Source organism: Herpailurus yagouaroundi, unplaced genomic scaffold, assembly GCF_014898765.1.
Source record: "Herpailurus yagouaroundi ecotype Mexico unplaced genomic scaffold, PumYag 29, whole genome shotgun sequence".
Classification (NCBI taxonomy): domain Eukaryota; kingdom Metazoa; phylum Chordata; class Mammalia; order Carnivora; family Felidae; genus Herpailurus; species Herpailurus yagouaroundi.
This window is the reverse complement of record NW_024412377.1, coordinates 97,223,360-97,250,402: the sequence shown is the minus strand read 5'-3', so window position 1 is coordinate 97,250,402 and position 27,043 is coordinate 97,223,360. Positions and strand designations below refer to the sequence as shown.

General features: G+C 43.7%; 1 protein-coding gene across 1 annotated transcript in view; it reads right to left on the bottom strand.

Annotated features, from left to right (window-relative positions):
* Positions 1-505: 505 nt before the first annotated feature.
* ARSB (arylsulfatase B) overlaps positions 506-27,043 on the bottom strand; it is a 175,018-nt gene continuing 148,480 nt past the window's right edge. The window contains exons 7-8 of the mRNA XM_040450038.1: positions 4,385-4,507; positions 506-3,336 (exon numbers count right to left, since the gene is read on the bottom strand). Of these exons, the coding sequence (XP_040305972.1) occupies positions 3,071-3,336; positions 4,385-4,507 (389 nt within the window). The 3' untranslated portion in view covers positions 506-3,070. The remainder of the gene's footprint in view (positions 3,337-4,384; positions 4,508-27,043) is intronic.

Below are 27,043 nucleotides of genomic sequence, written 5' to 3'. Positions count from 1 at the left end.
TTTTTAAGGAACTGAAAAAAGGTCGAAGTGACACTGTACCAGGTAATTAAGGTACTGTGGCTTCCTCTTGCTCTCTCTCCAGATTATTTGCTCTGCTAGAAGTGAGGGTATTTAAGCACTCTGTGGAGAAGCCCACAGGGCAAGGAACTGAGGCCTCCAACCAAGAGCCTGGTGAGTGACTCACCTTGGAAGTGTATCCTCTGGCCCCAGGCAAGCCTTCAGATGAGTGCAGCCCTCACCAGCTTGACTACCATCTCAGGAGGCCCTGAGCCAGAACCACCCAGCTAAGCCACTCCCAGAGTCCTGGCCCCCCACAAAGTGTGTTAAGTAATAAATGTTTATTGTTTAAAGCTGCTAAATTCGGGGGTAATTTGATATACAGCAACAGAGAACAAATACACTCTCTTATTATCACTTTACATTCACCCCTACCCTCACAACCTCCCTCCAATGACTTATTTTACAGTTTGTACTCTTGGGGCAATGACTGACGCCTTTGTTTCAGTTCTGATATTTTTGCTATGTTTCTTTATTGAGATGTAATTTACATACCACAAAACTGGCCAACACATTAAAAATCGGTTGGAAGAAACACATAAAAGTTATCATTTTAACCATTTTAAGCCATACAATTCAGAGGTATGTTGTGCAAACATCACCACTATCTGGTTCAGAACTTTTTCATCACCCAAATGAAAACTCCCTATTCACGGCTGACAAATTTTAAAGGGTAAAAAAAATTTTTTGTTCCCCAGATATGAAATAATCAGGTAGTAGCAAAGAAGAACAATTAAATTAATAAACCTTTTCTTTAAACGCAAATGAACCTGGAAAGAAACATCCTCAATGTGAATCTGTTCACATTCTTCTACAGAAAAGAGAAACCTAATGAGATGCATTCTATAATGGATAAAATAAAATCTCAAATAAAAGTTTTACAACAACTAGTTTTGACAACTCCCTGTAAATCCACTGAGTACAGAACACCATGTTGTACTTGGCAATCAAGGGACTGGAACTGGGGACAGCCCTGGGAGCATGGCGTGGAGGGTGAATGGCTGTCATATAGTGATGGCCTCTAATCTCATGGTATTAACAGACACTGGGATTAGAAGGATCCAGAAGAACACGTGGGCTCAGTTAGTGCAGAGTATCTGCCACAGGTGAGGGAGTGGTAGGTGATGGCATTTGGGCCAGCTGTTTGCCAACCCGGGCGTGGGGTAAAGGTTGGTAACAGGTGTTTTTAGTTCTAGCACCATTTCCTTCCAATCATCTTATTTTAATACAATACAAATTGGTAGTGACCCGAAAATATTGCTACTGAATTGAAGGGTGGCTATACAAGGACCTATAGCATATTATTTGCTGGTTTTAGTTTCTAGTGTCCTATGAAGAACAGAACTGAGGGTTATTGCCAAAAGTGTATCTTCGGCAGGCATGCTTCCCCATTTCCCTCCTGGAGAGGGTATTATGGCTTCACTTTGGAGCGTCCTCTGACTGTCCAGATCTGCAGACTATGCTCCTACCCCAGGAGGGCAGCTTGGGAACAGAAAAGCAACAGTTGGAGGATATTTACTCTAAACCTGTATTTAGCTCACTGGATTTTTAACGGTGTGCCACTCTCTCATTTGTTCAGCTGTCCATTCATTCATTAAAAACAAAAAAAAAGTATTGACCGCCTTCTATGTAACAGGCACCGGTCCAGGCAGTGGGGACACCAGTGAACCAAAGAGTCCCGCTAATGGAAAAAAGAGTAGAGTTTTGGCACATATTTTTCAGAGTCTGACATTCTTCAGAGCGCATCTGTACTGATCTGCATTAGCAGGACTTTCACGAGACTGAGAAAGGGCCGGTAAGTAAAACCTCATCCTGTTTCCCCAACCCCAGAACCTCAATACAAGCAGTAAGACTGAGAATAGGGAAAGGTGGACGTGTCGTCCTTTGCTTCACTGAGGCCCAGGGTCTCAGATGCTGGCCATTTCCTTTCAAACTGCCCCCCTCCATCACTCCGGGACAAAACGACCGTTTCCCGGGGTTTCTCCTCCTAGCTAGGGAATAGCATGCAACTCTTAATATATTATGAGACACAGCCACATTCATAATTAATTCCATGCAACTTAGAATAGTCTTCAGCAAACAGATGACACAGAGCCACGCATCACCCACCCGGCCCCTTCGTGTCCACCACGAGCATGCATGCAGAGCCAGATGTGACCACCTTCTCTGGGCAGGGCTCCAGCTCGGGTAGTGGAGGCAAGAGGAAGGCAGGCCCCAGCAGAGATCCCCAAACCGATGGTGCTCAGCGTGGAGAGGCAAGGCAGCCTTCCCGGGCACAGGATGCCTGAGTCAAAGGGAGGTTAGGAAAAGAACCACAGGGGAGAGGGGGTAGCAGGAAGTCTAGACGAAATGAGTAGTGGCTAGGAAAAAAAAAAAAGAAAACTGGGGATAAAAACACATTTCTTTACTGTAATAACCCAAACCAAGAAGCAGGCATATTGCCATGCTGACCGTAACTGTGAAATGGGCCTTATGCTCCATGACGAGATGAGTGACGGAGTGAGGGGTGAGCCAGGGGGGTTATTCACACGGAATGCCTGCACATGATATCTCGCAGACAGGGAGATCCCGTGGCCAACAGGACCATTAAAAACTGTCTGCTCCCCACAGTTACAAGAAACATGAGGCACTCCAATAAAACCCAGCTATTGGCAGGCGGAAATGTAACATCTGACTTGTGAGGCAAAAAGAGCCAGCTGCTCCAGCCTCTAGGACTCAACGAGAACTTCCTATTTCAAGTCAAGTTCCCAGCTGTCCCACACTCAGGAAAAAGGGGTTGAACTCAGCCCCCCTCTCCTCTAGACACACACCCCAGCCAACAACAGGACTGTTCCAGGTTTTATCAGCTTCTTATATGCACTGGGGTTTGAAATGAGATTCCTCAGTGTGGTTCAGAAACAAGAGAAGGACCAGGCGAACCCAGGCTGGGAGAGACACGAGATACAGGAGTAAAGGCCTGAAGTCTAACTTGTGACAGAAAAGGTGGTCTGGCTCCCCCAGGCTACCAGAAGTCCTATACCCACGGGCCCCAGGCCCCAGTGCCCTTGGGGTCACAGCGGGGGTCCTGTGCCGGGAAATGCACAGGCACTGAATGTTTGTGGTAGAACTGCAGGCGGGAAAGGAGCTGCTCGACAATATGGGGATAGTCTCTTGACAGGTCATGTCTTTCTTCTGGGTCCTGATCAATATCAAAGAGCCAGAGGGTCTTGGTAGGTGGGTCTGATGAGGGTATCGCAGAATCGTTGTATGGAGACGGCGGAGGAAACCAACAGCCACAGCCTGGCAAAGAAATACAATAGTTTATTGCAGGAGAGGCATGGTAGACAGGTTCTAATTTCAGGGGTTGTGGACGTGGACACATAAAAAAGATGTGGCCCTTGATGCTGTATCTATATCTTTCTCACTCTAACTCCTGGTTCACTGCTTCACAACCAGGGGCCTCCAGGAATGTGCACGCATGTGTGTGCATGCGTGTGCACGTGTGTGGGTGTGGGTGGGGGGAGTTTTAGTTGTCACAGTGACTTAGGGAAGCTGCTATCAACATGTAATGGTCATGGGCCAGGGAAGCTAAGACATCTCGCAATACATGGAACGGTACCAAACAAAGAAGAGTTGTCTTACCCCAAATGCCCAAAATGTCATCATTGTAAACATTGTTTAATTGCATCACAGTCTTTACCATCACACCACATATTTTAAAAATATTTAAAAGAGGTCACTTTTGGCGCGCCTGGGTGGCTCAGTGGGTTAAGAAGCCGACTTCATCTCAGGCTATGATCTCAGAGTTCATGGGGTCAAGCCCCGTGTCGGGATCTGTGACAGCTCAGAGCCTGGAGCCTGCTTTGGATTCTGTGACTCCCTTTCTGCCCCTCCCCACCTTGTGCTCTGTCTCTCTCTCTCTCTCTCTCTCTCTCTCTCTCAAAAATAAACATCAAAAAAATTAAAAAATAAAATAAATAAATAAAAGATACCACTTTTAGAGAATGTGCTCAGAGGAAGCAACCACATCCCTCAGCTACACACTTGATTGAGGATATAGCTTTCAGAGAGTCTCCCTCCTAGCCTCATGTGCTGTACTTGCCAGCCACGCATCTCTGAAATCTGATTTTCCATGAAACATTACAGTTGGCATTTCTTCCTTTCACCGCCCCCTACAGTTAATTCTCAACTTTTAATTTTTTTAATTTTTTTTTTTTTTTTTTTTTTGTGGTCAGGACGGTAGATCACAACATTCTTCCTCATTCAGCGGCCCCACAGGTATGTTCTGCAAAAGGCAGTTGTTTAGTAAAGTTCTCCTTGATCTGGTGGGAAATGCCAAGCACCCTACCTGGGTAGCCGGTGAGGAGTTTCCAGTTCCCGTGTCTAATTGCAGCATGCAGAGATGTGTTGAAGGCTAAATACGCTGGATGAGAAGAATCATCCTTTGCTGGTGCCAGGCTTTTCCCAGGACCTGCGAAGAAACAGTTTGGGAGACTTAGATCACTGTTATTGAAATGTGTCGTTCTAAATCAACATTTAATATCCTTCCTGTAGAACAGTAGCTTTTATCCCATGAGTGTAAACGTGTATCCCACCACAGACACGAATCTTCTATTAAATATAAACAGAAAGCTACAGTTACTTTAAACATCAGTCATAAACCACCACGAATATAAGGTAATCCCAAAGAGATTAGAACATGAATTCATCCTTAAAATTGCTGTGTTCTGTGAACGTACATCTGGCCGTGTGCAGAACAGTGTTCTGTAATAGCAGGAGAGGCTGTTTTTCGTGTGTGCAGTTTTTCTTTTTGCTGCTAAATGACTGAATTAGATAAATACATTTTCTATATATACTTATAGGTAGGTATATGTAGATAATAGATTATAAAGTGTACATTTTAATGGAGTCTATCTCAAGCTATGAGAGTTCAATCATGCCATGACATACAGCACTCTATTTATTTTTTTAACCACAGTTATGAAAGATAAAAGTGAGCAATGCTCAGTTCACTATTCAGACAGGATAATTATGGGTATAAGAACAAATTGGTATACAAATTATTGGTTATTAACACGGATTACATTATCATCTTGGGGTCTTATACTAATTGATCATCAGGTTTTAGGGGGAGCAATTACCTCCCCCACCTTCTTGAATTTGGAACCAATTGAAAGGTTAGAGGCCAGACAGTCGGAGCTAAGATATTGCCCTTGTAACTGATAAAGTTGATTAGAGAGAACATAGCTTCAGATCTGTGGCCCAGAGGCCTTGCTAATAATTGACTCTTGACTTAGAAAGACTAAATCACTCATCCCTGATCCTGCTGGACACCCACTGGGCTCCCTCAGAGCTGAGAGCAGACCAGAATGCTTATATATATTCTAGGGGCAGGCGAGCCCCCAAATGAGACAGACAGAAGAGTCTGAAATGAGCATGCTCAGTTCCTTCTTTTGGGTAACTCCCTCCTTGGCCTGGTTGTGAGGCGTGAAATAGGTGTAGAAGAGAGAACTGAGTCTCTCTCAGGGTCTTTACAGATCTGCTGTAAAGACCCTGCTGGATCTGTGAGGGCAGGGTATGCAGGTCCCCACCTCACTCATACCTGAGCATGTTTAAAAGCCTGCAGTTTAGGGCCTAACCATAAAATAGCTAGTCTGTTTCAAGTCCACATTTACCTGTCAACTTTTCAAACCCGGTCACAGCAATCACCTAGGGTGCGTTTCCAAAGGCTTCCAGACTGCCCGCCCAGTGACTAATAGCCTTGTGTGTGCTCTGTCTGTAACAGTGCACTCTCCATCATGGCGGCCGGCCCGTCTGTCCCCCATCCTGTCATAAAGGGCTTTGGGAGTGCCCTCCCTCCTGCTAGAGCGGGACTTGTGTGCTAGCGCCCGGGGCTTCCTGCAGGAGCAATGTCAGTGGTGGAAAAGGCAGGGTCCCGTTTTTCTGGTCGGTTTTGTGGAAATGACCCTAGAGACGCATACTGGAGACCGAGCCAATAAATGTTGGTGGTTTCAGACCTTAGTCTTAACAGTCGTGTACCGACAGATCGTTAGCACCAAATGGCAAATCTTTTTGACTTTTTTTCTCCGCCTGCTTGTGGATGTTTCGGCTCCAATATAAGCGGATGTTTGCTGTGATCGAGGCGCAGAGGATGTCTATCATAGGAAATGTGTTCTTAAAACACAGACTGTGTTAGGACTGTGAGCCCTCATGATTTACTCCTCACAAGTTTGTGTAAAGGCCACATTTTGATACCAAAGGATGTTAAATAAAACAAGTATGCTTTGCTAACATAAACAAAGAGAGGAAATTGAGCTATCTCAGCTATACTCATATTTATATACATTTGTTCTTAAAACAAACAGGAACGTAAAATACCTAAACAGTAAACAAGCCGAAGACTAAACGATGAAAGATGCTATTATCGCAACTCTATTTTTTTTCTTATTGAGAAGTTAAACAAAGGGAACATTACAAGAAATAAGAGAACTCACACTCTGTGAGCCAACACCTAGAAGGGACAGATGTTAACATTTTGTTATATTTGCCATTAAAAAAAAAAAAAGGAAACAGAACAATGAAAATGAAGTGACAGTTCCCATGTGACGGTCTATCCCCATCCTTAATCTCCGTCCCTTCACCCCTTGCCCCTGAGGCTGCTGCTATCATGGATCAGGGTACAGTGTATCCTGCGGCGATTTAACAGTCCGGTTACACATGCATGTGCCACAGAATAATCTACAGTCCTGTTTTATACTTTAAAAATGTACGCGTATATGTTATGCCATACATACTCTGCAACTTGCTTTTTTCAATCCACTTCGGTATTTTCAGAGCTCTGTGATTATGCTTGTGTATATTATATTCCTTTTAACTGTTTAGTATTTCACTATATAAAAACTCACATTTTATTTACCCATTTCCCTGTTAGGCATCAGGTTACTTCAATTCTTCTTCTTCTTTTTTTTTTTTTTTTTTTCTATTGTACACTATTATGCAACGAGCATTGTTGCCCACGTCCCCTGGTGCACATGAGCAAGCATTTCTCTAAGGTTTGTGTCTGGAAGCAAAACTGTCCACTTGCAAGGGGCACACGTTTCCAACTTTACAACACATACTAATTGGCCCTTGTGCCAGTGACGTCTCCCCTCTCCATATCCTATACCTGGTACTTTCAGACTTCAAGTTGTTGCCTATCTAAAAATTTTTAGAATCTTCACCTTTCCTTTATCACTCAATCACCAAGAATTATCTTTCTTTTTCTGTGTCAATCCAAGGGTTGTTTAAAAAAACGTTTTAAAATAACACCCATAGAGAAAAGTGCACTAATGGTGCTGATGAAGACTGGACCCTCTCCTGTGGACACCAGCCCACTCAAGAAACAGGATATTACCAGGATTTCAGAAGCCCATGTCAGCAGCCTCCAGTTACCAGCCTCCTCTTCCAAGGTAACTGCCATCCGTCAGCAGAGACTCTTTCTGCCTCCTTTTGAACTTTGTACAAATGGAAACCATACAGCATGTTCTCTTTTATTTCTGGCTCCAACTGATTTCATAATGTTTGTGAGACTCACCCTTGGTGTTGAGGTTCAGCCTGTTCCCAGCACTTCATTCATTTTGACTGCTGGATGTGATTCTGTTCCATGAAAATTCCACAACATCTTGCATTTAGGCATAGAACCCACCAGGAACTGATTTCTGCGCACGAAGTAAGGTGGGACTCAAGATTCATTTTTCAAAGATGGCTATTATCTGACCAAGACTGTTGAAAAGACTGTTCTTTGCTACTCATCTTCAGTGACACCGTTGTCAAACATCTTATTTCCATATGTGGTGAGTCTGTCTCTAGAGCAGCATGGTCCAAATAGAACTTTCTGGAGTGTTTTATGTCTGTTGTCCACTGCAGCAACCACTAGCCGGGTGCTGAGGGTATTGAGCATATGAAATACAGCTAGTGTTGGGACGCCTGGGTGGCTAAGTCAGTTGAGCGTCCGACTTTGGCTCAGGTCATGATCTCACAGCTTGTGAGTTCAAGCCCTGCATTGGGCTCTGTGCTGACGGCTCGGAGCCTGGAGCCTGCTTCAGATTCTGTGTCTCTCTCTCTGCCCCTACTGCTCTCACACTCTGTCTCTGTCTCTCTCTCAAAGATAAATAAGTGTTAAAAAAAATTAAAAAGAAAAAAGATATGCAGCTACTGCAACTGAGGAAATTAATTTAAACTTTAATTGCCATATGTGACTAATGACTACTGCATTGGACAGCCCAGCTCTAGAGTTTTTATTCTGCCCCACTGGTCTATATGTCTATCCTTATGCTATTACTACACTATCTTAATTACTGTAGATTTACCATATGTTTTTCTATCTAAGTCCCCAAATTTGTTGTTCTCCCAGATGGATTTCACCATTATTGGCTTTTGCATTTTCTTTTTTTTTTAATGTTTATTTATTTTTGAGAGCGAGAGCGAGAGAGAGAGAGAGAGAGAGAGAGAGAATATGAGTGGGGGAGGGGCAGAAAGACAGGGAGACACAGAATCCGAAGCAGGCTCCAGGCTCGCAGCTGTCAGCACAGAGCCCAATGTGGGGCTCAAACCCATGAACTGTGAGATCATGACCTGAGCTGAAGTCGGATGCTTAACCGATTGAACCACCCAGGCACCCGTCTTTTTTTTTTTTTAATTTTATTTTAGGGACAGAGAGAGAGAGTGCGCAAGCTAGCAGGGGAGAGGGGCAGATGGGGAGAAAGAATCTTAAGCAGACTCCATGCTCAGTGTGGAGCCAAATGCGGGGCTCGATCCTCGACCCTGGGATCATGGTCTGAGCTGAAATCAAGAGTCCACAATCAACTGACTGAGCCACCCACGGGTCCCAGCCTTTTGAATTTCAATATAAATTCTAGGAGTAGCTTGTTAAATTTCACAAACTAGCTACTGGCTACTGGGATATTGATTATGATGGTATTAACTCCAGGGATCAATTGTGGGGTATTGCTGTCTTAAAATATTGAGACGTACAATTCATGCGTGTGGTGGATCCCCATAATTTCTCTTCATCATATTCTATGATTTTCTATGTAGAGGTCTTACATGTCTTTTCTTAGGTTTACTCCCAGTTGGTTAATGTGTTTTAATACCGTTATAAACAATATTTTAAAGCAGGAGCACCTGGGTGGCTCAGTAGGTTAAGCGTCCGACTTCGGCTCAGGTCATGATCTTGTGTTGAGCTCTGTGCTGACAGCTCAGAGCCTGGAGCCTGCCTCGGATTCTATGTCTCCCTCTCTACCTCTCCCTTGCTCTCTCTCTCAAAAATAAATAAACATTTAAAAAAATTTTTTTAATACATATTTCATACTCTGAATTAACACAATTGACACTTTTACATATTGACCTTGTTTTTAGTGACTTTGCTAAATTCATTTATTAATTCTAATTCTTTGTTTATAGTCTTTGGATTTTCTATGCATGCTATAATGTCACCTGCAAATATTGACATTGGTTTCTCCCCATAATAGATCATTCAGTTTCCTTTTTCTTACCTCATGACATTGTACAAAATCTCTAGTATAAATTTGAATAAAAATAGTGATAGTGAGAATTTGTATCTCATTCCTGTTTTCAGGGGAAAAGGTTTTACGATTTTACTGTTAAGTGTGATATCAATATAAAAATCTTTGTAGCTATGCGCTATCAGATAAAAGAAGATCCATTCTACTCCCAGTTTACTAAGTTTTTATTTTTATCATAAATGGGTGTTAAATTTTGCCATATGCTTTTTCAGCATCTGAAAATATCACATAATTATTCATTTATCTTTTAGCACAATTAATTATACTTCTTGATTCCTTTTCTTTCAATGTTTATTCATTTATTTTTGAGAGAGACAGAGAGAGAGAGCACGCACAAGCAGGGGAAGGGCAGAGAGAGAGGGAGACACAGAATCTGAAGCAGACCTCAGGCTCCCAGCTGTCAGCACAGAGCCTGACGTGGGGCTCGAACTCGCGAGCTGTGAGATAATGACCTGAGGCAAAGTCAGACGCCCAACCGACTGACCCACCCAGGCACCCTTCTACTTATTAATTCTTAAATGCCAAATCAACCTTGCACTTACAGAATAAACCCCCTTCAGTCATGATGTTTGTCCTTTTTATTTATTGCTGGATTCACATTTTGTTCAGAGCTTTTGCACCTATGCTTCAATTTCTCTATTAATTTTTTTCTTAAAATATTCTTGTCATCTTTTTGAGTCAAGGTTATATTGGTCCTATAAAAGGAAGTGGAAGTGTTCCCTGAAGAGTTTGTGTCAGATGGTTGTTATTTCCTAAATACTTGGAAGAGTTCATTTGTAAAGGTATCTGGGCCTCGAGTTTTCTTTGTGGGCAGGTTATTTATTAATTTAATTTCTTTAACAGATATAGAACTATTCGGATCTTCTATTTCTCTTTTTCTTAGTTTTGGTAAACTGTATTTTACTGGGAATTTGTCTAATCACACACATTTTCGTTTCTGTATTACCTTTAATGTCTGTAGCATCTGTAGTAATATCTTTTCATTCCTGATGCTGGCAGTGTGTGCTTTTCACTTTTTTTTCCCATGATAAATTTTGTTAAAGGTTAATTGTATTTATTGGTCTTTTCAAACTTTTTACCTAGTAGTCCCTCTCTGTAGTATATTAGCTTTCTATTTCATAATTTTGCCTCTTCTCTTTATTATTTCCTTCCATTTCCTTTTGGCTCACTTTGCTCTTCTATTCATAGCTTCCTGCCTAATTAATTTTCAGCACTTTTTCATTTCTGATATATACATTTAACACTATAAGTTTTCATCCAAGCACCTATTTATTTATTTATTTATTTAAGAATGGAGTGTACTTTATTTTTATATTTTAATTTAACTTTATTTCTTATTTAAAATTTACATCCAAATTAGTTAGTATATAATGAAGCAATGATTTCAGTAGATTCCTTAATGCCCCTTACCCATTTAGCCCATCCCCCTTCCCACAACCCCTCCAGCAACCCTTTGTTCTCCACATTTATGAGTCTCTTTTGTTTTGCCCCCTCCCTGTTTTTATATTATTTTTGTTTCTCTTCCCTTATGTTCATCTGTTTTGTCTCTTAAAGTCCTCATATGAGTGAAGTCATATGATTTTTGTCTTTCTCTGACTAATTTCACTTAGCATAATACCCTCCAGTTCCATCCACGTAGTTGCAAATGGCAAGATTTCATTCTTTTTGATTGCCGAATAATACTCCTTGTGTATATATATATATATATGTGTGTGTGTGGTGTATATATATATACACCACATCTTTTTTATCCACTCATCCATCGATGGACATTTGGGCTCTTTCCATGCTTTGACTATTGTTGATAGTGCTGCTATAAACATGGGAAAGCACCAATTTACTTTTATCTTGCAAGTTTTAAATATGCACGTTTGTTATTCAGGTCAAAATATTTTCTATTTTTCGTTGTGATTTCCTGATTGTTCAAAAGTGTATCACTTAATGCCCAAACATTTGAGAAGTTCCTATTATCCTTTCATTATGAATTTCCAGTTTAATTCCGTTATGATTACAAAATATATCTATGATTTTTTAGAAATAAACTTCTAACTTTAGAATCATGTTAGATGTACAGTACATAATTTAAATCCTTAGCACTGTGTTTCCACTTGCTTTATGGCCCAGTATGTGGTCAACTGTATGTTTCATTCCCACTTGAAAAAAGAAAAAAAACATCTATTCTCAAGTTGTTGGGTGCAGTGATCCATATATATTATAGTTTGTTAATTATGCTGTTCAAATATTTTATATCTGTACTGATTCTATAGTTTGATTGTTCAAATAGTTACTGAGAGAGTGATGTTGAAAATTTCTCACTGTGACTGAAAATTTGCTTATTTCTCCTCCAAGTTTTGTCATTTTTTGAGACTATATTATTAAGTACCCATTTGTAAGCATTATAATTTTCTGGCTGTTTGCTTTTTGTATAATTTTGAAAAGGCTCTCTTCATCTCCAACGATACCTTCTTCCTTTAGTCTACTTTATCTGATGTACACATATCCTAGCATTAGTTCTCATCGTTGTTAGCGTTTGCATATTTTATTTCTTTCCATCCATCTCATATGCAATACAAGGAAGTATAAAATGGGTTGACAGGCAGGATAGTGGCTCCCAAAGGTGTCCATGTCCTAACCCCTCTGGAACCTGTGGAGATGTTACCTTACATAACAAAAGAGACTTTGCAGATATGTCTAAGTATAAAGACCTTGAGATGTGGAGGTTATCTCAGATTATCTGAGGGGGCCCAATCTAACTATGAGTTCATAAAAGCAGGGACAATTTCCTGACTTTGGTCAGAGGGAGATGTGGCCACAGCAGAAGAGTCTGAGATACCGTGTTGCTGACTTTGAAGATGGAGGAGGGGCCACGAGCTAAGGAATGCGGGCAGCCATCAGAGGCTGGAAAAGGCAAGGAAATGGATTCTGTACTAGACCCTCTGAAAGGGTACAGCAGTGCTAAAACCTTGACCTTAGCCCTGCTCGCACTTTTGACCTACAAAACTGTCAGACAAGACACCTGTGTTCTTTTGAACCACTGAGCTTGTGATAATTTATTACAGCAGCAATAGAACACCACTCACGAGGAAGCTGTGTATTTGTAATCTTACAAAGCAATTAGAAAGATATTACATATGAAATGGTCAAATAAACAACATCAGGCAGAATATAATTAAGGTCAAACAGTAAATATTATAAAAGATCATGGTAGGAAGAAGATGATAGAGGTGAAAGTGCACAGGAAGGATGGATGAAGAAAGTGGGACTTTCGGTAAGACCTGAAAGATATACCTCTTCGTTACCTACCACTCTGCCCTCTTCCTGTGTGAAAAATATATAGGGTAGTGGGGTGCCTAGGTGGCTCAGGTGGTTAAGTGTCTGACTCTTGATTTTGGCTCAGGACACGATCTCATAGTTTATGGGATCAAGCCCCATGTCTGGCTCTGTCAGCCCTGCTGACAGCCGGAGACTGCCTGGGATTCTCTCTCTCTCTGTCTGCCCCTCCCCTGCTCGTGCATGGGCGATCTTTTTCTCTCTCAAAATAAATAAATAAACCTTTTTTAAAAAAATGTAGGGTATATGGGGCACCTGGGTGGCTCATTTGGTTAAGTGTCTGACTTTGGCTCAGGTCATGATCTCACAGTTCATGGGTTCGACCCCACACTGGGGTCTGTGCTGACAGCTCTGGGCCTGGAGCCTGCTTTGGATTCTGTGTTTCCCTCTCTCTCTGCCCTCCTCTACTCATGCTCTGTCTCTCTCAAAAATGAATAAACATTAAAAAAAATTTTTTTTTAATATGGGGAATGGCCTGGATCTGATTTAGTTCTATAACCCCAAAGTCTTACCCCACGGCCAGCCATATCAATGAGAAGCGTCACTGAAACAATAGATAACCGAAAACTGGATAAACAGAAGGTGAAGAAGGGATTTTTAGCCTGAAGAATGAGAACAGAAGTCTCGGTGATGGAGGGTCTCTGGAGGACAGGGAGGGAGGTGCTGTTGGAGGCTTCGGTGGGATGGTTGGGTGGACGGGGTGAGACAGCTTCGGGGAGTGTGAAAAGACAGAACTGTCACTTTTCTTCTCATCAACAGGGGGACACAAGAGGAATTTAAATATTATTTTTAATTAAACTTTTTTTCTAATAGCTTTATTATGATGTAATTCACATATGATACAATTCATTCCTTTAGAGGTAAAATTCAATGTTTTTTTAGCATATTCACAGAGTTGTACCAGCAGCCTGATGGGGGAGAAAAGGACATTGGATTTGTTAACCCCTGGGCAGAACTAGGGGTCCACAGAGAAGCATAAACTTTTATCTTTTCCTTCTGAGGTGAAGGCCACCTCTGACAAAATAAAGGTCTCTGGACAGACAGAGATACTCAGTTATAAGATGGACCAGTCATGGGTACTGATTTTGGATATTAGTGAAAAATTTTAGGGCAACTGAAGGAAATCACTATCTTACATATTATGTAGTAAATTTATAGAGCTCCTAATCTGGGCAACCTCTGGAAATCTGAAGGAGTCCAAGCTTCTAGAATGAGGTCGGGTCAATGGTTTCAGGGGAGAATGTGTTCTCCAGAGCCAGCAAGGGTTCCAGAAGTACCTTGGGAGTTGTCATTAAATGGGATGTCATTTATTTATCCCATTAATGTCATTAAATGGGATGGCGAGTTAGTGGGCAGGGTTCAGGTTCCCTGTCTTCATTTCATGCAGTGCTGGTTAAACCTTAAGGAAGAACTTGTAGTATTTGCTAAATATATTATACTTCTCTACGTTTTTGTTTGAAGAAGGGGTCTGCAGCTAAACTATAATTGGAAAGACACTAATTAGTGATGGGTAATGGATTCGCCAAATGGGGAAGGGACTGAGAGGTGCCAGGGGATGCTTCTGATCTCCTGGTGTTCGTGAAAGGCAACCTTATTCTTTTGATTGGACAATGTATCCTCATGACTCTTTGGAAACCACTGTCTAATACAGTCTCTGATTTTTTTCTATGTAATTTATATGTTTATTGTATGTAAGTTGGAAACACAAAAACACATGAACAAGAAAATTAAAATTAGCTCAATTTACTGGCTGCTGTTAAACATTTTGGTGTATAACCCTGATGATTTTTAACTATGCAAGGCTTAAGTAAAATAAATATGTTAGCTGACTTGCAGATAAGAAGAGGAAAGTTGATAGAAAACAAAGTTTTCACGCCTAGAGAAAATCAGGCAGGGTAATAAGGAGCCCCAAGTATTAGCACAGGGCTGAAGGGGACGGTCTGGGTCTCTTCCTCTCTGGGATGTAGAATGCATTCAGTGTGGCTGGAGAATGCGGCTTGGGAAGAGTTAATGCTGTGGCCCTGCAGGAAAGCGCTGCTAGGGATAGTAACCAGCATGAGGAGAGGGCCATGTGACTGAAGTGAAGTGCCTGCTGTCCCCTCTCCCAGAAGGCCACAGTGCACAGCAGTAAAGAGCATGCCCTTTTGGAGCAAGATTGCTTGGGTTTGAATTTCAGCTCCATCATTCACTGGCTGAGTCAGCTTCGGTGTTAGCTGAACTCTCTGGACCTACATTTCCTCATCTGTAAAAGGAGGATAATGGCATCGATTTCACAGGACTGTTGTGTGGCTAAATATGATGATACATAGAAAATGTTCATTAGTACTATGTCCAGAATATCGTAAGTGCATAATAAATGATTTTGATGCCAGTTGTGCAATCTTGGGCAACTTTCCTGACTCCCCGTGCCTCAATTTACTATATGAAAGTAATATAAGAGCAAGTGAGATAAGGCATATCGAGTGCTTAACAGAGTATCTGGTATATTGTAAGGCTATTATTAACATTGTCAACGCTAAAGATAATAATGCTAATATTAAAAGCACTTGCTACTTGCTTATAAACATAAAATGTTGTGTTAAGTGTACCATATATGTTAGCTCATTTAATCCTTGCACTAGCTCTATGAAGTAGGTAATAATCGCTGGTAAAAACTGTCATTGAGTGGTAGCTATTAGTATAACACAGGTTTTTTTTCTTATATATCCTCCTTTTCTGAAGACCTTACAAAGAGGAGAAAAGTAGGCAGAACTCATTATTAAAGCAGGAAAAAAAAAAAAACCCAAAAAAAAACCAAAATGAAAAACCAAACCCAAACCAGACAAACCACTTCTCTGGTCTGGGTCTGGAGAGGACCTGTATTTGCTCCCCAACACATGTTCCAGAGTTTGAACAGGGATGGCGGGAAAAGCGTTAATGGTGAAGCTTTAATTTGCTACTTCAGGGTTTGGTACCTTTTCATTTCTACTGAGCTCTTTCTGTTTTTGATCACTTTTACAATTTGCAAAGACCAGCTTAAAAGTTTATTCTACCTCTGGCCACCCATTTTATTCTTCCTGCTTCTGCTGGGATGCCATCTTCATGCTTTCAAGGCATATGTAGTTTGACTTAGAGCAAAACTTGCTCACTTGGCCTAAGTGGGAAAACCTCCCAGCTCTTCCAGATATTTGGTGATCAAGGTATTTTTTAATATGGAGTCCTGTCACGTATGTTTTTTAAGGAACGGGCAAATTTGTCAGCTGATTATGTGAGTCAAATGTGCCTCTTAAATAAAACACTAAAGTTTTATCTACACTCAACATTTGACCGGCTGACCAATTTCTTCATGGCTCAGTCCCAGAAAAGTTCAAAGGATCGCCAAATCAAAGTGAAGTTCAAGTCATTTAGGCCTTGCTGTACCAGCTAGTCTGCCAGCTAGCCCCACTGCCCACAGACGGTGTGCCCTCCATGGTGCATTTGGGCTACAGCTGCCTGGGCGCTCTCAGTGAACACGCGGATGAAATCTGTAGTCTGCTCACGGTTTGACACATCTGGGAAACTGCAGGCCCAGGCCCTGGCTGCCTCTCATCTCGTTGTGTGGTAAGGACTGACGTACCCAGATGCGAATGTGTTCATGGTTGTCTTGATTCTTGTTTTTTCAACAGTCATTCTAGACCTCAAAATAGAAGTATTTCTCTAAAAACAGTTCCCAATAAAACATGGGCTAGAACCCCACGCTCTGAGCTGATGCTTGATTGACCCTTTCTGCTTAATTTTCAGGGATGGAAAAAGCCCCCACTAGCCATAGGTATGGCTCTGGCAGCTCGCAAGCTGGGATTTACAGAACGGTTAGGGATTTACCAGTGGCATTCCCTATACCTTACTCGCTATTTTGAGAAACCACTCATAATATTCTGAGAAACCACTGTACATTTTCATAGCCTGTAGAATGAATAACCTATTAAGTCACTTAGCCACTCTGAATTTCCATTTCCTTGTATGTAAAATGAGGAGAAAAATAATGCCTACCTCATGGGATAATTGTGAGGACGGAATGAGATCCTTCGGGTGGGGAGTGTTCTTTGCATTGTAAGTATAAAAATCCCAGTCACAGGTCTCTTGAATTTCCACAGCAGTTGCCATAGGGCACGGTACATGGATAAACTAATTGACCAACTGAAAGAAATCACTTCAATTTAGGCTGAACCTATGGCATTTGATTGACAGCCATCAAAATCAAGGCGTGGTCAGCTGCCCAGACCTATAACAACTGTGAAATCTGAACCAGGTGCCAATGGAACAACATATTATTAGAAAATTGTGGGGAACAGCGGTGCCTGGGTGGCTCAGGTGGTTAAGCATCTGACTCGGCTTCGGCTCAGGCCATGATCTCGTGGTTCGTGAGCTCAAGCCCAGCATTGGGCTCTGTGCTGATGGCCTGGGATCCTGCCTGGGATCCTCTCTCTCCCTGTCACGTTCTCTCTCAAAATAGATAAATAAACTTTAAAAAAAGAAAATTGTGGGGAAGAGAGGATGGGGGGAAATGGGGAAGTCAAAAGGTACAAAGTCTCAGTTATGTAAGATGAATGAGTCCTACCTAGAGATCTACTATACAGCACAGTACCCACAGTTAATACTATATTATGTCCTTAAAAACTTGCTAAGAGGGAAGATCTTATGTTAAGCATTCTTATCACACACACACACACACACAAAGAAAATAATAATAAGAGGGTGGGAAGAAACTTCTGGAGGTGATGGATATGTTTACGACATAGAATGCGGCAATGGTTTCATGTAAGTATACTTATCTCAAAAGTCATCAAGTTGTAAATATTAAGCTTTTACATATTTTTAAATATTAAGTTGTAAATGTACAACGTTTTCCATGTCAATCATACCTGAACAAAGTGGTTTTAAAATGAATGAAAAAAGAATACTGTGTGGAAAAATAACAACAAGGCAATACCATCGAAATTATGTATGCTAACCCAGAGGTATGGTTAAAATTGGGAAAACGGGGTGAAACAGATCAGGGATTCCCAATTCTGGTTGTGCATTAGGATCACCTGAGCCCCGCAGTCACCTTAGGACTTAACTATGGTGCCCTGAGCTCAGCAAAGCTCAGCAACTGGCTTCTTGGCAGCCTAGCCTGGCCCAACATCACTGCCTGGCTTTCTGTCACCTTTAATGACCTGAAATCAGCATCTTCAGCAGCAGCATCTACTATGCTTGCAATGGTCTTGACACAGCTCTTCCCTCCAGACAAATGCCACACAGCTGCCCATCGTACATAATAGCTAAAAGAGTTGTCCAGCCTCCACCAGGGCTCACCACCAGCAATCCTCAGAGGACCCCGGGGGCCCCATGGACCCCAGGGTGAACACCAGTGGCCCAAGGCACTCTGCTGGATGCACCCACATGGGCTCAGGTGCAAAGTGAGGGGGTCTGGAGAGCCATATCAGCACTGGGGTCCAGTGGAGCTGGTTTGTGGGCCACATGCCCTTTGCCCTTCAGGGGTACTCCCATCCCTTAGGGCCCACGAGCTCTGCTGGTGTGTACCCCTGAGAAAGGTAAAACAGAGAGGCCTGACTAGCATTAAAAATTCCCCACCAAACTCATCCTGCCCCTTAATTTTGGACTTAACCTTGATTGCTGCAGGTTTTCTGTTACACCCACACTGCTTTAGAATCCTGTCTCTCCTTGGCGAAATCCTTGCTACACGAAACAGGAGTGTTGGGGAAAATATACCAGACATAAAGCTAATCAGAAAAAGGTGAGGAGGAATATTACAGATGTTATTTATTACCTACAAGGGAAAAATCAAAACGCTCATAATTTTTATATAGGCACTCCACATGACATATTTCAAACAGATCTGGGTTTATGATTTTTAGTTTACAAAGTCAGTTTCTCCAACACCTACTCATTCAGTCCATATTTGATATTTTAAAAGTCCTAATGAAAAAAGAGCTTTGATGTGGCTTGCTCAGCCTAGACAGAGTTCAAATGTTAATCATTATTGAATTGTGCATAATAAGTATTCAGAGAATGTGTGTGCCTGTGTCACAGGAACTCCAACACTTGGTTAATGTCTGACATTAACCAGGGGTGTGTCAATTGAGCACTGAAAATCCAAAAAACAGAAATCAACCATTCAGTGAATCCTCAACTCATGACTGTCCTAGAAAGTTTAGCAATTTACATCTGAAATGGGCTGTCCAGAGATCCTCTCATACTTTGGTTCAAACTGAATCTTGACTAAATGTACTATTTTATATTGCTCATTCATCTGCTTAGTAAACAAATCCTCATTTTGTTGATCACTCTACATGCTTGATTCTAAATCTTCAGAATGAGTAAACCAGGGCCCAGCAGATAATAATAATTGCATTAAAACACCATAAATTCTAAACCAGTGGAACAATCATTTGTTGGCTGAGTGAATAAAATGTGCTACATGTGACGTGCTAGATGATTCCAAAGGAGAAGCTAACTGCCTGGGAGGATCCAGGAAAGTGGTGCTCACTGAGCTGGGCTCTAAAGGACAGGATGAAGGTGGCAGATAAAGAAAGTGTGACAAAAATGATCCCAGGAGGGGAAGTGTCTGTCTTCTTGAAATTTTCTTCTCTCTGTGATGTCTTGCTCCTTTTCAGCCTCTAAAGGAGGAAATGCATGCAAAGCACTTAACCACAGTGCCTGGCACAGAGAAAATGCTCCATCAGGGGTGGTTATTCTTTCTACTTAAGGTTTTTTTGTTTGTTTTTTCTTCTTAATGTTTATTTTTGAGAGAAAGAGAGACAGAGTGGGAGGGGGAGAGGGGCAGAGAGAAGAGAGACACACACAATGCAAAGCAGGCTCCAGGCTTCGAGCTGTCAGCACAGAGCCCGACGTGCGGCTTGAACTCTCGAACTGTGAGATCATGACCTGAGCTGAAGTCGGATGTTCAACCAACTGAGCCACCCAGGCGCCCCGGCTTGAGATTGTTTTTTAGTCTCCTTTGCTTTTTCTTCTTTCTCTGTTTGTCTCTTAAATGTTTTCATTCCCCAGATTCAGTGCTCAACATTCCCCTGGGTATTCTAGGCCCCCAAATCTTATCTCCTACCCAGATCACTCTTTGTTGTGTCCAACTGCCAGTGCCCCTAACCCAGGCTTAGATGCCAGGCACCACGTGGCCAGAGCCAGGCCTTCTGGCATCATACACACATTGTACCTCAGCCACGTTCCAATCCTGCATTTGTAGATAGGGAATTGGACATCCATCTTTCAATTCTAGCCTAAACCGTCAAAACAGGTTCAACCGCTTCAGCTTGTCCCTCCTCTCTCCTCCACGGACAATAGCACATGTACTGTCTCTGGCTCCACCTCCTTTCCACTGCCCCCATGAGCCACTTGGCCTTTTTTCAGCCTGTGCCCAGGGTGAGGAGTAGAGGTGGCAGGCAGAGAAATCCTGTATGTCTCCCCATAAGAAGCTTCTACAGGAAGCTCCTCTCTGATGTAGCCTACACACAGCCAAGTCCGGGACTCCCAAGCTGGGTGCCCTGTCTCCATATCTTCCTTTTGTAGTTACCATGGTAGAAACATTTGCACTGAGAAAGAAAGGGGTAGAGTGTGGAACCCTGGAGAGAACCAAAATTTGAAAGGCAATACAGAAGGAAATGAGCCTCCACAAGACTGAGGAGGAGGAGCTAGACAGGAAGAATGCCTCTGAAGCTGGGGGAAATATTCCACGGAGGAAATGGTTACTGCCAGAGAGAAGGAAAGTCTGAGAAGGCAGGGAAGAAGAATGGTGGATTTCGTAAATAGGGTGTCAGTGATGACTGTGGAGACAGCAATTTCACTGGGCTTGTAACGTACAATACCCCAAATAAACATGCACAAGGGATCCAGTAAGCTTGTAATAACAAAGATAAGACAGATAGAAGAGTGTGTCTCTTCTCTAATCATCCTCCAATTAAAGTCATAACAGACGATCATTTCCAGTTCTGACATCATCATGTGCCAACCGCCGTCTCTGTTCTGACCCTGCCCCACAACAAGCTAACTCAATGCAGAACTATGGGTATCCAGTGGATTCACATTTTTAGTTTGTTTCTCTCTAAATACAAGCTTTTAAAGTAATTGGTAGAGTCCGTCAGCAAATAGCTATAAATAGGCACTGTGTATATATAAAAAAGGCGAAACTAACCAGAAATATTCATCTTTAGCCTGTGATTAAGATGATGAGCATGAACCAGGCTGGGGATGAAAGAAGATTCCCCCGCCCCCCAACATGGCATTTAGTGAAATCCCAACCACAAAGCCTCATGGTCCAAAACGCCTTGCTGAAGGCCTCACTTTTCCTGTGTTGTACAGTTCAGATTCCAGTGCGTGTGAAGGACGTGTCTAGGCTCTGAGCACGTTTTTGGATAAGGATGAGAAAAAAAAGGTAAATTGATACTTAATCTGGAAAGGGGGCCGTGGCATGAGCCCTCGATGCCTGTCAGGTGGGCCCGGCCTCCCCGGGCAGGTTGGTGATGCCGTCCTTCCTGACCCCAGGCCTCACACTGTGAGCAGTGCCAACAACTGCAGTACGGAAAGCTAAAGCTGGCTGGCACTCTTCCAAGGACAGAACTGCTATCCCACAGCCCAAACCCCGGCCCGTTACACAAACCCTGTAATCACTGAAATGAGGACCACTAGGTGCTGCTTGCCAAAGGTAAAAAAGCGAAAATCTGAGACGACGCTCTCTAGCTACCCTCGTTCTTGGAAGCAGCCTGCTCGAAACTAAGGATGTTTTAAATTTGGGGACTACCAGGGTCTCACACAAACCAGGATCCAGAACACGTTCTGTGTTTCCAAGGAAAACTGGAAGCGCATGTGAGGAGGTAGGCAATGATGGTGTCTTTGCTCTGCAACTGACTGAGAGAGAATGAAGTGTTAGGGACCCGCCACCAACTTCTTCAGACCCACTTGAGAAGATCCGCTTCCAGAGAGCAACCCCCTTCGACGCTCATGCATTTGTAGATGCTGATTTGTATCTGGCAGTTTGATTAGGGAGTCCAACAGACAGACTTCCAGAGATTCCCGAAGCCCCAGGGTTCTGCCTAAAAACCCGGTGTTAGCAGTCATCCATGATCCCGGAGTGCTTCCTGAAGAGTGCTGGCTGTCAGGCCCCCCCGCCCCCCCCCTTCAGGAAGTGACTCACAGAAGGGGCAGAATCTGACCCTGAGCTGGCCATTCCAATATGGAGAGACACTCTCTCCCGACCAGTCATTTGCTCTTTATGTGAGGCCCAAAGCAGGTAGGAGGGACTTGACACTCAATATGGCTACCCTTTCCCTTTCCCCCATCCACTGTGAGCCTGCTCACATTAAGGGATGATGTGCAGAGCTAAATCCCACTTCTGGGACTTGCATCTGGAAAACCAATTAAGATACAGAGAAAAAGAAGACAGAACTGAATTTTCCATCTGACTCAAAGATGTTGAGAAGCAGGTAGATTTGGAAATGGGATGGAGGGGCCCACTATCATGGCGGGGGGCTCATTTTACTGCAGGATTGTACTCTAGGCAAACAAAACCCCACAGAGCTACAGTAAATTCTGAAAACATGGTTTTTTGCTCTGATGCTCTCTCTTGGCTCTAGTATGGTTTGTCACATGAAGAATCTTGATAACATGGAAATTTTTAAAAAGATACCAAGGGTATCACCCCTCCCTCTTGCAACCTCTTTTTGTGTGTGGGGAGGGGACGGGAGGGGGAAGGAACACTGTAAATTGGAAAGTGGGAGTATTTGTAACTAAACACTCCATGACAAACCCAGAGCTGGGCAGAAGAAGCAAAACAGGAAGCTGGCCACAGAGGGTTAGACAGTCACTGGCAATGTCTACTCCCCACCCAGCACTTTGCCCAAAGGTCTGTCTTCAGGGCTCGAATTCTCAGCCAAACTATTCCTCCTGAACCGACTAAAGCCTTGCATTTACGAAGGTATCACGTATTAAAACAACAAGAATGTTTTGAACATCTGCTGTGTTGAAGGAGCTGTGCAAGGTGTCACAGAAATGATAGAAAAGCATTCATTAATTAGGTTTTTTTCTGAGGATGTGCCGGGCACAATCTTAGATATTGAGTATCTTAAGAAGTTTATAAATTAATAGGAAGCATAGATGTCAGTAAAAGGCAATCAACGACAAATGCCAAAGGACTGGTATATAATTTAAATAATTTAAGCATTAACTGAGCACCTAGTATTTGCAAGCCATTGTGCAAAGGGCTTTGCGGAGCGTTACAGAATGCCAGAGACAGAAAGCTTTTTTATGGCTGGTGGAGAAAGGGAAAGCTTCCTGGGAAAGGGTAGACTTGGGAACGAGGGCTGGCACTGCAGGACTGGTAGGATTTGGGGAGGTGGACAGAGAGGAAGAGGTGGTCCCAGGCAGAGGGGAAGAACTTGGGGCAGGACGTCCCCAAATCCGTGCCGTGTCTGGAGCACAGTCACAGATCCTGGCTGACTGGAGGGGGACACATTAAGAATAGTTCGGGAAGGCTGGGTTGAGCCGGTTTCTCCAAACTACAGAAGTTCAAACTTTCTTCAGCAGATAATTGGCAACCAGTCATATCTTTTTGAGCAGAAACAAAAAGGCACATTTTCGAAAGCTTCATCTCCATGCTCACTGTGATGCGATTATTACATTTCTCAGATGATTCGATACTGGGAAAACATCCCAGCTAGGAATAACTGTCGCTGGGAGAGGACAGGCCACAGTGGAAATCAGCACGCTATATTGGGACAGCAGGAAACCAATCAGAGAGCTTCCCTGGGCAGGCACGGAAACTGCCCAGGCCTGGGAGGTAGACGGCAAGCCTGGGCGGCCAACAGAGCAGGACTGTTAGGTCTGGAATGGCACCGCCGAAACAAGAAACTGAGGGCGATGCTTCTGGAGGGGGGTGGTGGTGAATTCGGTTCAGACACGCCGTGTGACCTGCGCGACCCAACATGTAGGTTGAGAAGTGGCACTGGATTTGCCACGGGTGTGTTCTCACCTCGCTCTTCGCAGCGCGGCTGGAATGAACCCTAACTTCTGGAGCTCGGCCTACAGGGCCTGCCTCACCTGCTGCATCCCCTCCTGCGCATCACAGTCCCACCTTGCAGGCACCTTGTGCCAAAGGAACCTGAACAACGTGACAGCAGACTCCCAGACGGGCCTGCGCCCTGAGAGGTCTCCTGGGTACAGTCCGCCATGCAAACAAGCATTCCGGCCTTGGCAGCTCACTAAAAATGGCAGGGCCGCGAGGTGGAAGAAGCTGTGGTTCCCCCAAACACTGCTTGGACAAGAGCTGTCTGTGGCTCTACGTGAATTAGAAACGCCCATGTGATTTGGTTCGGCACACAGTTTCGGTTTGCTCCGGCAGTTGGCATCATCTTAATGAATCCGTCCCTCCTCCAGCCTCCCTCCCTATGTTCCAGAAATGCCGTTCTTTGGACACACTGAGCTCCGTTGGTCTGTATGGCCCTTCCCTGCAAAGACGTCTTTGCATTTGCTCCTCCCTCTACGGGGGGCGCTTTCTACGGCTTGTTGCCTGGCTAACTTCTTCGGGGTTTCAGATCAAATACTACTTCCTTAGAGCAGCCTTTTATCCTCTCCCAAAAGAAATTAGGTCAACCCCTGTTAATCCTTCATAACCCATATTACCATTTTCTTTCTTTCTTTACTATGTCTCTCTAGAGAAGTATAAGATGCCCAAAAGGCAGGGATCACAGCTGTTTGGTTCGCCGCTGTATGGCACGCCCACCACCTTGCACTGTGCAGGTCTCTGATAAATGGGGCTGCCTGAGTGAATGCCTGGAGCTCCAAGGTTCTGATTAGACCTGAGCGTGGTCTGAACAGGGGCAGACAGAGGCCTAGACTCAACTGTGGGAGTTGGGTACAGCATCGACATCTCACCAGACAGGGTCACTGCAGAAGAACATGGTTTGGGGAAATGACACAAGAATAATTAAGGAGACAGTTGTGGTAGGATGAAGAATATTGGTGCTTGTGGGGAGGCCTCGGACAGCATGTCACCCAAGCTCCTGTTCGTGTAGATGAGGAAACAGAACTCAAGTTCCCTGACCCAGCTAGTTGGTGTCCGAGGTATCCAGTGTCCTATCAGGCCATGCTAAAGAAGTCTGGACTCTTCTGACTGCATTGACAACTGTGAGGGAACATCATTCTAAACTATAGTTAATTTAGGAAAAACCTGTGGTCCTACTGCTGGATCCAAGAGGTGTCTCATGATGGATTTAAATGAACCTGTGTGTCCTTAGGTGTTAACTCCAGGGTGTTTTCTCCTGAGTGGTCAAAGAGGAGGGGTGGGGGGAGCTGTTTGCAAGCATGAGGATGGGACATCCAGGTCTTATTTAGCTGTGTTTGTTCTTCTAAAACACTTACCTGGATGAGACCAAGAGCCTTCCTCTGTTAAGGAGCAGGCGTCCGGGGACCTGGAAAGAAGCATTTTCCCTTCCCCTGTGTGACGTGACTCCTCTACTCTCACAGAGAGCATTTGTACTCCCACATCGGAGCTGGAGGCCCAGTTCCAAAACTGACAATTTACCACAATATATTTCCCTCTGCACTGGGGACACTTCTTGTATTAATGTGATTAAATTAGCCTGTCAGTCCTCTGGTATCCTTTGAACACTTGAGAGAAAGCCAGCAGCTTACTGGGGCTTTTTCCAAAAGACATATTTGCTACTAAAAAGTGATTTCCACACACATCCTTGCCTCCCTGGATCAGGAGATAATTACTAGGCTGTTAAAGCTGTTGGAGCTGGGGGCTGGCATAGAAAGTATGTGCTGCTGTAAGAGTGCCAGAAAGAGCCCAGAAAGCCGCTGGATTCGCACTCCCCCCGGCCCCCTCCACTCTTGCAAGCTTCCCCGAGGTCAGAGCATCCAAGTTCCCACAGACACAGTGCTGGTCTCCTTGGCTGGAGGGCCTGGGTCAGACATCTGCTCCCCTGGTGATGGCCGCTTTCCTACTTCATCCAGCCCAAATCCCTTCCAGAGGTTTAAATGATGTGAGTTCTATGGAGACTGGAATTCTTCCGCCATGGAATAGAGGAATTTATTCATTATTTCAACAAATACGTGTCTGCTCTGTACCTGGTGCCATACCAGGAACTGATTTCATTCCATTCAATGACTGCTCACTGAGCACCTACTGGGTACCGGAAACTGCTGCGGGGCCACTCCAGACAGGAAAGGAGCACTGGGTCTAGTACGGGCCTCTTCATTGATTCAGTGCCCTGACTCTCCCACCTGAGGGCAATGGGCAGGACCAGAAAGGGCGCCTGGCACTCCTGGTGAGTCAAGAGTATAAGCAGAGTGCCTGGAAGACTCTAAGACTCGTTAGCCACTAACATTTGGTGACTAAAAAAGAAATACCCTTTTTTTTTTAAGTTTGTTTATTTTGAGAGAGAGTGACAGAGAGAGAGAGAGAGTTCAAGTGGGGGAGAGGCAGAGAGAGAGAGAGAGAGAGGAAGAGAGACACAATCCCAAGCAGGCTCCAGACCGTTAGCAAAGAGCCTGACATGGGGCTCGAACCCACGAACTGTGAGATCATGACCTGAGCTGAAGTCAGACGCTGAACTGACTGAGCTACCAAGGTGCCCCGAGAAACACCCTTTAGTCTCACGAAGCTCACCCAAGATATAAGAAGAGTTAGAATCTTGCAAAAAGAAACAGGGGAGAGATTGTGTCTCAGGATTAGTAAATGCTCAAGTAGATGTGACCAAAATGTGGAATGAAAAGCAAAAGAGTGTTTCACTCCAACTCTGGGAGAATTTTTTAAATCAAAGCTAGTTCATTCCTCCTTTCTTCCCTTGCCAGCCCCTCCATGCCCACCTACCGTTGAGAGTAGAGGACTTGGTCATTGCAGTCACACAGGTCTCGTGAGGAAGAAAGCAGTGGGTACGTTCGAGGACAGGGAGGTTGGCAAGTGCCTAACTCTCACGTGGCTCCGAAGAGATGGAAACCACGGAGCCACCCTAACTGCTGAGAGGAAAGGGCGAGAGCATGGAGGGTCAGGGAAATCTCTTGACAGGGCAGGTGATTAATACACTAAAACCAACAACCAAAGCAGAAATGGAAGCTGTAATTACCCAAACGCTTTTAAAGAG